This window comes from Typopeltis vanoorti, chromosome 3 (assembly GCF_054136105.1).
Source record: "Typopeltis vanoorti isolate ZY-2024b chromosome 3, IOZ_Tvanoo_1.0, whole genome shotgun sequence".
Lineage (NCBI taxonomy): Eukaryota > Metazoa > Arthropoda > Arachnida > Uropygi > Thelyphonidae > Typopeltis > Typopeltis vanoorti.
The window spans coordinates 134,668,564-134,683,346 of record NC_143551.1 but is presented as its reverse complement, the minus strand read 5'-3'; the positions used below and the strand labels follow the sequence as shown (position 1 = coordinate 134,683,346).

At 34.5% G+C, this 14,783-nt stretch overlaps 1 protein-coding gene across 7 annotated transcripts in view; it reads right to left on the bottom strand.

Annotated features, from left to right (window-relative positions):
* LOC150108580 (latrophilin Cirl-like) overlaps positions 1–14,783 on the bottom strand; it is a 780,008-nt gene that overhangs the window by 35,447 nt on the left and 729,778 nt on the right. For all 7 annotated transcript variants that reach the window (XM_090416024.1, XM_090416028.1, XM_090416025.1 and 4 more), the window contains 4 exons: positions 13,764–13,875; positions 10,564–10,670; positions 7,146–7,536; positions 818–921 (listed from right to left, as the gene is read on the bottom strand). In XM_090416024.1, coding sequence (XP_090272150.1) covers positions 818–921; positions 7,146–7,536; positions 10,564–10,670; positions 13,764–13,875 — 714 coding nt within the window. The remainder of the gene's footprint in view (positions 1–817; positions 922–7,145; positions 7,537–10,563; positions 10,671–13,763; positions 13,876–14,783) is intronic.

Genomic DNA, 14,783 nt, shown 5'->3' with positions numbered 1-14,783 from the left:
TTTTTAACCTGTAGCCAAAAGGCTGCAGGTTCGAATCACACCGTGGGCATGGATGTTTGTGATTGTCTGTGAAAATACTAGTGGTGGTGGGCGGTAGATGGCATTGGTGTAGTTGGTGGGTGGAGACACAGAGTTATAGAGTAGGCGCCCTCCCTCGATGAGTCTTTGGACTCCCTGGAGGTGTCATGTAATAATAATAATAGTAATAATAATAATAATTTCTCAGTCAAATGAGTTAGTCAATTAATAAAACTAACATTTTCTAACCAATACAAGCTTTTGGTGTCAAATTGAACTAAATCAAGTTAATAATGCTGATATGACATGTTGTAAAGCTAAATCCAGTTGACAAGTGGACAGTATCTTCACTTTGTTTCATATAGTGTGAGACCATCACCTCAGGAGGGGAAAAAAATCATTTGGTCTCGGCAGGATTGCTGGATCAACTAATGTTCAGCACATCGAAGTAACGAATAGGTTTTCAACTGATGAATTAATGAAAAAAAAATTCTGATTAACATCAAGTTTAATTTCCCTCAAAAACAAAGAAGTAAAACATTATAGCAAACTTTTACTTTACTTTTAAAAAGAATAACACAACTTCACATTTCTTGTCTATTTAAAAAACAGCTTCCACCTTGATGTCTATTACAAGCATTGCTAGCTAAAGAGACACAATTCGTGGATCCTCTAAGTGATAATAATATTTGAAAAAAAAAAAAAAAGAAGAAAGAAATATATATACATATTATTCAATACCATGACAAGCAATTTGCGATTTTTTTTTTCATGCACATGTACAAAAAAAGCTACTTACTTCACAGTTGCTAATTTAGCTTCTTCTTTGCCTTTAACAGTAGTTGTAATACCAGACTGGTGACATAATATACAAGCTGCTACACAAAGAAATACTGTTCCACCCTATTAATAAAGAAACAAATGTTGTATGAAGTAAATTTTATAAAATGATTAACTTTTACATATTATAAAAGAAATGAGAAATTACTGCAAATTATGTCAGATAATCAAGATACAAATAACCTATCTGGAATTTATTCCTAGACAAACCTTGCATTTCATCAAGATCAAATAGAACTATTACTACTTTACCCATGTTTGTTTAATCATAGTGTCTTTGCAGGTTTTCTAGCCAGTGTTTGTTTGTGGGAGGATAAAAACCATACCACCTTCATTTGAGACTGGCTAAATCACCTTCAGTTTAAAGACTGAAGGTGATTCTCATCAAACCCAGGTGTTCCAAATGCACTACAGAGATGCATTATCCACTATAGAGATGCTCTTTAATGGGTTTAAAATTTAACATGGTAAAAGCGTGAAATAATGCAGCTTGATAAATTATTGTGGTATCACTTCTTCAGGACAAAAATTTTAAAAATACCAAAGAGACTAACATGTGGTATCTAATCACTCACTCTTACCCATTAAATAGCAATAAATAAAATTATAACACACATGCACTCATAAACTATCTTACTCCCACATCTGGAAATGAAAGTACTTCACACACACACATTCACTAATAATATATTCACTGTAATGCATTTGAAATTTATGGAGATAAGTTTTGGATGTATCAGGGGTATGCCAGTAGTATCTGGCACCTGTGTGCAAAACTTTAGTTGGCGCCCCTATTTCCCCCCCCCCCCTTCCAATAGAAAATCACTTTAAAAAACGTTTTTTTAAGTATTTCCTCCTCTTTGGTGCCTTTACTATCCTGGTGCCTGTGTGCATCGCACACATGGCACATATGGCCGGCGCACCCCTGGGATGTATGCATCTGACAACTTCAAACATATTAGCATCAATGTGATTTTCATATGGCATAGCAATTGGCTGCAAACTACAAGTGATATGCCTCAATGCAAAGGCAATTATAAAATTATCAGAGAGAATCATTGCATTTTGCAGCAAATACTTGCCAATGAAACATATCTCATGCAAGTGAGTGAGGAAATAACTGCTAAGCTTGAATACAAAAATCTGCATTCATGATGGAGATTCCTAAATAAATACTTAATATTGTTGCAATATGAGTGAGAAAACGTTCAATTCTTGTACAGCATTACATGGGAAAAAAAGATGAAAGTATCATTTTTAAGATCAAGAAGCAAATGTTTAATGGAATACCATCACAAAGGTTCACCACCAAAAGAAGTTCAAGATGGTACCCTATTTTGCAAAGTCATAGTCATTACCTTCTGGGATGTAAACGATATACATCTGGAATTAATGGCTACTGGCAATACTCAATGCTAAGTGCTACATTAAAAAACACAGTTCAAAAATCTGTGGATTTAAGGGTGGTGCAAAGACTGATGTATCCAACTATTGACCTATTAGTATCTCTGGAGTGGCACTGAAGATTCTGGAAAAGTTGGTTAAGGCTCGCATTCAGAAATAGGTTGACAGAGAATCCCTACTTTACAATGAGCAGCATGGGTTTACTTAGGGAAGGTCAAGTTTGAGCAACTTGCTTACATTCTATAATAATGTTACTGTTGAGTTAGACAAAGAGAATGGATACACCATGATACTTTTGGATTTTTCTAAAGCTTTTGGTAGAATACAATATGGAAGAATGTCGCATAAATTGGAGAATATAGGTTTGGATTATAAAAGATTGACATGGATAAGAAGAAACAGATGTTGTTGCAAAGGGTTCTAAAATGAAGAAGCAGAAAGAGAAATGGCCCCAGTCCAGCATGGAGAGAGCACATCGAGTGAATGGTATCAGTGGAACTAGCTGTAGATCCAGAAATGAGTTGTTGTGTTTGTATACCAATGCTAGAAGCATAAGAAACAAGGCAGATGAAATGGTTGCACTAATTGTGTCTGTGTACCCAGAGATTGTTAGAATAAGTGAGACATGGTTAGATGAGGACGACATCCTGACAGGAATAGAGATGGAAAGGTATGATGTGTTTCGTGAGGATAGAAGGGATAAAAAGGGAGGGGGGGAGTGCTATTGATGATAGAGAAAGAGTTATGTCCATACAAGGTAGAGATGCAAGAGGGAAATAGGGCCAGTAGTTTTGAGGCAGTATGGTGTGAGATAGAGGTGAATAGAATCAAATACTTGGTGGGATGTTGTTATAGACCTGGTAATGTGGATGGTGGTTATAGTGAAATGTATAGTCAAATAAGCCAAGCAAATAAGAAAAGGGTGATCATTATGGGTGATTTTAATTATGGCAATATAGACTGGATTGAAGAGATAGCGACTGGAAGTAAAGAAAATGAGTTTCTTGAGTTTTTGAGGGATAACTACCTCAGACAGTATGTAACAGAGGGCACACGAGGATTAAGGGTCTTGGATTTGGTCATCTCATCGGAGGATGTAATTATAAATGAGGTGTCAAATCATCCACCAATTGGTGAAAGTGACCATGAGGTGATTACCTGGGTGGTTGCCAGCAGTGCAAGGACCCCTGTGAAAAAAGGGTATATGTGGAACTACAAGGGGGGTGATTATGAAGAGCTCAGGAGACAGCTTGCAGATGTAGCATGGAATGAGGAGTTAGCTGGAAAAGAGATCAATGCAGCTTGGGGGATTTTCAAAAACTATTTAGTAGATGCAATGTCTAAATGTATACCACGGGTGAGAAGGTTAAATAAGGTAGGTGTGAGATGGATGAATAAAGAGATTAAGCATGCAATACAGAAAAAAAAGGCATTGTGGAGACAGCATAAGAGAAGTGGAAGTAACCAATTTCATGAGGTCTACAAAAAGACCAGGCAAGGAGGGTGACTTGGTTGGTGAGAGTAGCTAAAGAGAGGTATGAACAGCAGTTAGCTAATGAAGCCAAAAAGAATCCTAGGGAGTTCTTTCGATATGTAGCCAGCAAAAGAAAGAATGATTATGGAAGGATGACATTGATTGGAGGAAATGGTATAAAGACAGCTGTTGCAGAATGTGTTGTGGAGATACTTAATGAGCAATTCATAAAGATCTTTCAATCTTGTGAATGTGACTTCATGGAGAGATTAAGAGCAGTTGATGATGGGGAGGAGAGACTGACTGTAAGTGAGCAAGAGGTGTTTGGGGAGTTGAGTAAACTAGATGTAAATAAGGCTGTGGGACTTGATAATATATCACCACGTATTCTGAAGGAGTGTGCCAGAGAGTTGACACCTGCCTTGACATATTTTTTTAATACGAGTCTTGCACTTGGTCAAGTTCCTAAAGAGTGGAAGGAGGGCAAGATTGTGCCACTTCATAAAGGAGGTGATCGAACTCAAGCATCAAACTATAGGCCTATCTGTGTGTCAGGTGTTGTGGTTAAGTTGTTGGAGAAGCTTGTGAGAACTAGGATCCAGAGTTGGGTTGACAACAATGGTATAATCTTTGATGGACAGCATGGATTTGCTAAAGGGAGGTCATGTTTTAGTAATCTACTTACTTATTGCAATAAAGTGACTGCTTCCTTGGACAGAGGAGAAGGATACACAGTAATATACTTGGATTTCGCAAAGGCTTTTGATAGAGTACCTCATGATAAGTTGACAGTCAAACTAGAGCAGATGGGGTTGGATATTAGATTAGTGCACTGGATTGGAGACTGGCTATCTGATAGGTATCAACAAGTTGTGTATGGGGGTGCAATATCCAGGAAAAGGAAAGTCACTAGTGGAGTGCCTCAGGGGTCTGTTTTAGGGCCATTACTATTTAACTTATATATTAATGATATTGGTGAAGATTTGGATGGAGATATTCAGTTGTTTGCAGATGATGCAAAGTTGGGACGAACCATAAAGAGTAGTGAAGATGTTGTGGCCTTGCAAGAAGACTTGAATAAATTGAGTGATTGGGCAAGCAAATGGGGATGTGAGTTCAATGTTGCAAAATGTAAAGTTTTAAAATTTGGAAAACAAAAATGGGATGCAGAATTTATGCTTGGTGAGAATATATTGTTGGAAGTAGAGGAAATAAGAGATCTGGGGGTGATAGTGGATAAGGATCTAAAATTTAGGGGACACATCGCCAAAATTGTGAAGACAACACAAAGACTTCTGGGAATGATGCGGAGGCCACTGACATGTAGAAGTAGGGAGATACTTGTTCCAATGTATAAGGCTTTGATTAGGCCACACTTGGACTATTGTGCCCAGATTTGGTCACCGGGTTTTCAGAAGGATGAAGAGATGTTGGAAGGGGTCCAAAGGCGACTGACTAAGGTAGTTTCTGACCTCTGGAATGTTGAGTATGAGGAAAGATTGAAAAGATGTAATTTGCAGAGTCTCGTGGAGAGAAGGAAGAGGGGAGATATGATAGAGACCTACAAGTTGGTAAGGGGTTGTTATAGGATCAATGGTGGAGAAGTTCTACAGAGAATAGTGGGAGATCAGGGGAGAACCGGAGGTCATCCCTGGAAACTGTATAAGGAGGGTGTGAGTAAGGGAGTGAGAGGCAGGTTTTTTTCGTGCAGAGTTGTGAGCGATTGGAATGCCTTGCCTGAGAGTGTGGTGTCTGCAAGTAGTTTGAATGTGTTTAAGACACGGTATGATGAGATGTACGTGTAAGATAAAAGGACCTCCTAGATGAGTCTTTGACTCCATGAGGTCTTGTTTAATAATAATAATAACTCACAGATAAGAAAAAGTGGTATATGGGGGATGTGAGTCTGCAAAGGTAACCAGTTTGTACCATAAGGATCAGTACTTTGTCCATTCTTATTTAATCTATACATTAATGACATTGGGAAGGATTTGACGCGCAACATACAGCTATTTGTGAACGACGCCAAGATAGTCAGGGTAATCAGGAATGTGACTGATATACAGCACTTGCAGAATGATTGGAATAGGCTAGAATTGTGGGCATGTGAAAATGGCTGTAAATTTAATGTTAGTAAATGTAACATCATGCACATTGGTGAGATTAGATATCCAATGGCATATTATACTGGGAGGGAGGGGAAAGCTATGTTAGAAGAAACTGATCAGGCTAGAAATCTTGGAGTTTTAGTAGATAGGAATTTGAAATTCATGGGCCGTATAGCAAAGACTGCAAATACAACTCAGAGAATAACTGCAATGCAGAAACAAACCATGACCTATAAAGATAAGGAAGTCATTTTGCTCTTTACAAGGCCTTGATAAGACCTCACTTGGATTACTGTGTGCAGGTCTAGTCTCCTGATTTCTGTGGTGATTCTAATATAGAGAGAGAGAGTGTGCAAAAGAGTGTTAAAAATGATATCAGGATTGGAATATTGATTATGAAGACATTGAGAATTTGAAGTCTGTGAACACTAACAACAGGAGAAGGAGGGATAATATGATTGAAGCTCACAAACGTCTGAAAGGGTTATACAGGATACAACAGATGAAATTTTTCATTTTATGGAAAGTGGGGGAGAGGACAAGGGTATACATGGAATTTGAGAATTAACACAGTCAAGAAGATGGTGAGAAATAGATGTTTCTTTCATAAAGGAATGCATGATTGGAATGGACTGCTTTTGGAGATTGAGTGCAAGTAATATGAATGAATTCAAGAAACGTATGGCAGCCAGTGCAGGTGATACGTGGCCTCCCTTGATGAGTTTCTGACTCCCTGGAGGTCTCTTAATAATAATAACAACGATAATAATGAAATATATGTAGGACATCCTTCATCTGCTAGACCCCACACATTAAAGTTTAATCACATGTATTGTATTGTGAATGCTGGCTCCCATATTGACAGGGAGTACTGTATAAGACCTAGGAAGGGGAAAATCTGTGTAACCCTACACAAATTTTGGTGTATCATCCCTATTCTTGTTGATGAAATCATGTCATTCCCAGTCTTAGCTGGGAGTGTGTTTTTAAAGTGCCTCTGATAATGTTAGCTTGGGCTGGCAAAATTTTAGCATGTAAATATTTCATTTAGCTAGTAAATTAATGTATTTTCATTCCAGTTCCATGTAGTTTTTATTCCAGAAACTTCAATGTAGATAACCAACAGCTACAAAAATTTAATTATGTGAAAAATAATTTTGTTAATGTTTATTAAAAAATTATTTAATACCTGTTTATATAGATTAACACACTTCATTCTTCAGTGCTCAAGAAGAATGCTCACATTAAAAAAAAAATGAAATGAAATGAAAAATGAAAGCAAAAGCTATGCGTATACTTACAAAAAAGATGCCAACTGCAGGACCAATAAAGCTGAAGATGAAATAGTTATCTGCTCTTAGCCAACAATGATGTTCAGTTCCATAACTAGGCGAATCTATTATAGCAGCAATACTCACTATTAATCCTGGTATGCTATATGCTAAACCATAATACCACAGCCAGCGAGATTTGTTCGATTCAAACATCTCTACTAGTACCACGTATAACTGGAAGCACTCCAAAAAAGTCCATGCCAGAGTTGCTAGCAAGAAATAATCTAACAGTGCTGCAATTACACCACATGCTGCCCGAACAGATGTCCTGTCAATACCTCCCATCAAAATAACTTCAGAAATAAGCAAACAGAGAAAGAGATTTCGATGAATGGTGATTCGGTCTCCTTTCAAGCCCCTGGAAAAAAAGGATAAAGAGTTATAGTTAAAATGAAATTAATAATAAGAAAACAAAAACAATACTCATTCCATTTGTCACTCTCACTATACAAAAAAGTACTGGACTCATAGCATGAATGCTTCTCTAAAGGAAATTCACTACAGCAAATCATCTATTATTAACAAACTACTGTTAAGTTCTGATCCATAGTATTAATACAATTGTAAAAGAAATTTACTATAGCAAAGAATTCACTATTAAAAACTATTACTCTGGTCTCTCGTATTTGCTATAAAGAGAATTTAAATAAAGAATACCATAATATGGTATTCTTTATTTAAATTCTCATTTATTCAACTTCTATGGTATTTATTTTACCTCCCCCCTCTGCTATGTTGCGAAATATCTCCTAATTCAATATCTACTACTGGAATTAGTTTAATTATATCCCCCTTTCTTCTTGTATACCAAGCTCTAATTTACATTAACTCAGTTTGCTCTCATAGATCACACTCCATAATCCTAAATTATTTTTGCTACTTGACTTTGTACCTCCAAAAAAAAAATCAGATGATTAAACTTTAAACAGTTGTCTGGTATAGACATCAATACAGTAATTATATTTACTACATTTTCAGAGTATCCCTCAAATACTACTGTCTCCTCAGTTTCTTGTTTCCTCAACTTAAGTATAGTCCAATATCATGAATACTGTTTGTTTTTTGTTTTTTTTCAAAAAAAAAAAGTAATTATTTGAAATGTGCGTGCACTATTTGCATATCCTGCTGTTGCAAAATCATATTAGCTACTTAATTCTGTAGACATCAGTTAGTCTGAAGCCAGATTATAAGCCAGACTTTTTCAGAAGTTTATTTCTCTGCTTATTACAACAGAGAGTTATAGTTAATACATAAAGAAAAAGATAGATTTTTTTTTAAAATCAGTTTTATAGAAAAGAAGTTGAATAACCTATAATACTCTGTATACTATGGGTTGACTAATAGTTTAGAAAAATGAAAATATTTTTCTGAAAATGAAATTATCAGAGCACTGCAATTTAATTTGTTAGTCAATTTGCTATGAATCAAAATACAGGTACTCTCGTATAACGTGGTCTACAAATTGTAGTAACCCTCATATAACGCGGTACTTATACAACGCAGTTTCGATATAACGCGGTCTACAAATTGCAGTAACCCTTTATCTTTTCATATTTTTTCACCGCGTGACTTAAAAATCAAATTTTATCTTCGTTAAATTTGTGTCTTCCTGTATCGCGCATGTAGTTATAAATAGCGAATTTTAGGGGAAATATCCTGTAGCACGCATGTACGTCAATTGTTTACCGTATAAAGTGTTAAATATTGTTGAAAGTTGTCTTCATTTTCTGCCAGGAAAGCGCATTAAAAATCATAAGTGTGTTGATCTTCTCAAGCTGAGCACTTCATTTTCTTCTGAGTTACATACAATATGCAATGTTTTTTTTTTATGTAAAAAAATTATTTCTATAGTAATGGCCGCTTAAAGGGCTTTTGTGATATGGTTGGAACTGGTATAATTGATAGATGACGTCGAACCACAAATGGCGGGGAAAGTTCTGTCGAAGATTCTGATGAATTTGTTAAAAAATTCAGTTTAAAGAAATTAGCAGAAGGATTGGACTTGGCAAGAAAGTTAGGAAGCTATTTTACAGATAATGACCCCAGAACGGAGGGCTCCGGAAAATTCACAAGACAATTAAATATTTGTTTAGCTCCATATTATGAATTTAATAAAAAATCGCAGCATAGTGGTAAGTAAGGTCTTATTACTGACTTCTTGATAACTAAACCAGCCGAAGTATGCAATGAGAATTATACAAATGAAATCCAAAAGATTTCAAGTGATGACGACTTCCTGCCACTCGTAAATAAAGAACATCTACGAAATGTTCGTTTTGAAAACAGTGATGACGATTGTAATATGCACTTTATTATGTGCAATGAAGTTTATGTACAATTTGTAATTTTATAAGAGTTTATACTATATATTTGTTTCAAAGTTTATATGTTTTCTTAACTTACATGAATTACCTGAATTAAATAAAAATATATTTTTGTTGGGTATGTCATTGTTGTTTATATAATTAAAAAAAAAACGATTTCAGAACCTAACCCTACGTTTTCTATGTAATCTGAGTCTTGCATAACGCGATTTATATAACGCGGCATTTCTATGGAACCTAACATCCACGTTATACGAGGGCTACCTGTATAAAGAAATGAAAATTTTAGAGTAATTTAAAATATACAAATTATCTAACTATTGGAGAGAACTGATGGTATAGAAAGTGTCAGATAAAGATTGTCTTTGCTATGTCCTAATTCTGCATTTCAATTCATTCTCTGTTCTATTGGGTTCAAATCGAGGTGCTGTCGATTCCATGAAGCCTGCAATGTTCCAATTACATGTTTAAAATGATTGCTCTGTTATTTGAAGTGCTACTGTGTTAGAAGGTGTAACATCAAATACTATAAAACTGCTACAATGTAAGACATTACTATAGGACATAGCAGTCATGACTATACACTATAATGGGTGAATAATTAAGAGAAATCTCACTTCATTACACTGCCACAACCTACAATCTTCATCACTGGAACAGCAAACGGATAAAAAGCATCCTCCAGGCATTCTCCATAGCCAATTGCCCATCACAGCAGAAGAGCATGCAATATGATTCATCAATACTCAGGATAGATTTCTACTACTTCAAAGTCCAGGTTCTGTGTTTTGGCATGAATCGATGATATGTATTTACCATTATTAACTATGGGATGTGGGCCACAACACTTCCATGAAAATCCATGGCAGCTGATCATAAGCACAGTTTTTAGTGATAATGGCAAATTAATTAAAAATAAACAGAATTAATAAAGCATTATAGGCACCAGTTGTATATATTATATGAAACAAGAGAGAGAGAGAGCAAGGGGAGGAGGGGAGTACTGTCTTCTGATATATGAAAGCAAATTGACTGTCTTAAAGAGAGTCTAAGTAACTTACCTTAATAGCAGTAGAAAAATAAAAGCCGTTAAAAGCAAACATGCAGCAGATGTTGCACATCCTACAGAAATGATTATTTGCAGCATTTCTTTGTGAACACCTGGACTCTGAAATGTAAACATGTATATATAGAATATTAATATATATGACACTATAATGAAATTTTGGTTAGAAGTAAAGAATGTGATACAGAATAACTTTTCAATAAAAAAAAACTGACAGAATAAAATAAAAATAAAAACTGGAGATAGAAAGGAAAAATGAACCTATGCAGAATTTTAGTAGCTTAAGCCTATAATAAAATTCTGGAAAGCATAAAATGTTTAAAACCTATGAAAATTTTTACTGCTACTTTTAGTGTTATTTGATCTCCAAAATGGAATTAGGCACATTGCAGAGGTCAGCACTACTTTTCCATTGTATTATTATACAATATAGTTATATCTCTCATTAAATCTATTCTTCACAAAAGCACACCTGTCTTCTCTAGTGACGCATTCTACTCATCCTCACTCTTCATAAGAAAAATGTACTTCATATTCCATTTTTTAACCTTAGTTAAATCATCCAACTACAATCTGAATATTACAATGATGAAATATTATCATCACAGGAGAACACAAAAACATTTAGTAATTTCCAGATAACTATATTTCTTGTGTTAATTTTACTCATGAAACACTTAATTTATTTCTCTTCATATTGATTTGAATTTTTTAACTAAGAAAGTAAAATCAGTAAACTGCATGTTCTAGAGCTGATTTGATTGCATGCATGATGAAAAATCCAGTTCCTGGGAGCAAAAAAACTCTCCTACCTCCATATGAGATTGACTAATTCAACTTCAATTGAAAAAGCCCAATAAGATTCCTCTTGACACGATGTTAATTGAACTCAGGTCTTTTCCAACTGAAGATGAGTTAGCTGATCATATACAGAGGTAAGAGGGGCACAATGTCCCACTGTTCTTCCAAAAAAAAAAAACTACTGTTTCTAATCTACTTGATGAAAAGTGGCCTACAAAACATATTTGTGCAAGGAAGTACAATGGATCACTTTAAAAGTGATCATTACAACAATATCAGAAGAAAGCCTCATTCCACTATGCTAATCTATTACCAGGATTAATTCAAGCATTGGTGTTTTATCCTGTATGGACTGCAAACCTATATGTTTCAATCCAAACTCAGTAAAATCAAAATTTCCACACATGCATATGTATGTGTATATAAATACTAGATACTAAATAAATATGCAGATAAATCAGCAGCAGAGTTAATGTGGTCATGTTAGTATTATTAATACTATTAATTATTAATAATGCTTGTGTTTAATTATTTCTCTGTGCTGTTTTTTTTTTCATTAAACCTAATTATGAACTTAAACCATCACCTTAGCCTTAATGCACAAACTTATGACAAAAAAAGACTGCTCTCACTTTCCTTTGGACTTTTACTCCAAGATATTGTTATTTTGCAGGGTATATGTATTTCAATATGGATTACTCTCATTGAAATATTATCATCACAGGAGAACACAAAAACATTTAGCTAATTTCCAGATAACTATATTTTTTGTGTTAATTTTACTCATGAAACACTTTTAATTTATTTCTCTTCATATTGATTTGAATTTTTTATGATCCTGATAAATATTAATAATAGTTTTTAGTAAGCGATTTGACATGGTCCTTTCTCATAACATATCAAATGCTTCAGTATATTTCTTTTTACCATACAAAGCTTTTTTTTTTACATGCATCATCAGAAACATTGCTTTAAACTGATGATTGGAACCAACAGCCTCAAACATAGATTTGTGTACCTTTCAGACTTGCTCCACAAAGTGAGTTTTATAAAAGTATGGTATTCCAAAATAAATGTTAGTTCAAATGTTGCCAAGTGTCAGCCTTGCATTTTAAAGAAGAGATTGCCAGCTACATACTAACTGAATGGGACCATATCATACAAAAGTTAAAGAAAGAGTTTTTCAGAATTTACTGAAGGTGAGGATATCCAGGTGTTTGCTGATAATGCTAAGTTGAGGCAAGGGATATATCTGATACAGAATCGCTACAGACTGACTTGAATAGATTAATTCTATGGGCAAATGTTAATAGGTCTCTAAATGTAAGGTTAAGTATTATGGATAAAGGACACCGAAGGCAGAGTACCTATCATATTAATGGGAACTTGCTGAAAGCGGTTAAATCATTAGATATCTATACTGTTATAGAGAACACTAACTTGTAAGAAACAGGAAGGTATTTTCTTACAAGAATTTGAAAAGACCACATCTGGACTACTATGTGCAGATATTGTCACCTGAGTTCTAAGGAAATGGAAAGATAGCTGAAGAGATCTAGAGCAGGGGTTCCCAACCCTATGCCCGCAGGCACCATGGCGGCCGTCGACCAATTTGTGTGTGCCCGCCACTGTTCAACCGTGTGCTGTATAGTTTGAAATAATCATGCAACAATTCATGGCATGCTATATGACGCATGCGTTAATGACATATGATGAGTATTAAACGCATACAATGTAAAGCAGAAGCGCATTCGAAGTTGTTCATTCCAGTTCAAGAACTGGAATATCATCATATTCTCCTAATTACGAAGCACTGGCCAATGAAATGCAATGCCAAAGATCACACTAACTTACATATATATATTTAAATTTTTATATAATGTAAACTTTTAAGTAATAAAACATTTGATTATAATGTAAACTTTGTATGTATTCATTTAACAAAAGAATTCAAAAAATTTGCTTGAAAAAATAGTGGCACCATTGCCCTATCGGTATTTTGAATGTGCTCTAGGAAACAAAAAGGTGGGAACCCCTGATCTAGAGGTTGGTGACCAAGATGATAGCTTGGTTATAGGTTATACAAATGAAGACAGACGGAGGAAATGAATTTTAAAGTTTAAGGAATAAATGGATGAGAGTAATGTAGATAAACTTTACTAAACATACAAGCTAATAAGAAATATTTGCAGTATATATATATTAATGAGATATTACAGCTTATGGCGTGTAAGCAGAACTGAGGGTCAACCCTGGAAACTGGTTAAGAGTTTGGCTAGGAAACATGGCTAGGAGCCTAGAAGTCATTGGAAGAGCATACATAATAATAATAATAATAAAATATGTATGCTTTACACTTCATTAAAAAAAAAGTAGATTAACTTTTCAGATTACCTTCATCTTTGCTACTTCCATAACCAGAGCAAAATTAGTAAGATGATTACAGGCACAAGTTGTGTGGGTAATATTAGATGATTGCACCCAGCATCCTTCGCTTGACCATTCTCTAAAATTATTAAATAAGAAAAATAAGTATAAATTTCATCTGTTTATTCACAATATGTCTGCAAATTATCATCACATTTTACCAATCTTGACTAAAATAAAATAAAGATTGTTTTTAATCAACTGATTAATAATATAATTCAATACTTAAATTCTAATGCATAACTAATATGTTTTATCAAAAAAAAAAAAAAAAAAAAAATCACTTGAGGCATTATGTTATGTTTGCATTCTTTCAGATTGAGTGAGTGAGAATATAAGAACATCTATACACATATTTAAAATAATTAAATCTACTTTTTAAAATAGTCATGGGTTTTATAGATAGTTCACTCCTTCAACAAGATGTGTCTAATTTGCTACTTTTAGAAAACCCAAATATTTTGAAATTACATTAAAAAAAATTACTAGATACATACACTACACTAGATTCTTACCAAAATGCAATGCACAAGATGCCGCTCCCAAAAATTCTGGGACTGGCTGAAATATAAAATGTAAGCTTGACTAAATCACTAATTATCATTGTTCTTTTAAAAGCAATCTCCTTGTGAATTTATACACCAAGTCATCTATTTTTGAGATCACATTCAGTTTCAGCACCCTACAGTTCAGAAATCTAGATCTTGATATAGCCTCATATCCCTATCTTTTGGGGTGCAATTTCATCTTGAGGAATTAAAAGAAGTTGCAGGAAGTGCACAGAGTGCAGGATCATAACCATGCTGCTCTTTGCCAAAAGCTGTTGCACAGACAATGCAGTCTGTATTGGAGCACTGTAATTGTGAAGCAAATTTTATATATATATATATATATATATATATATATATACAGGTCATTTTTTGTAAAAATTCTTCCTTAATTGCCTAAGAGCACTTAATTACTGTTAGTTAATAATTTGGTCTGCAG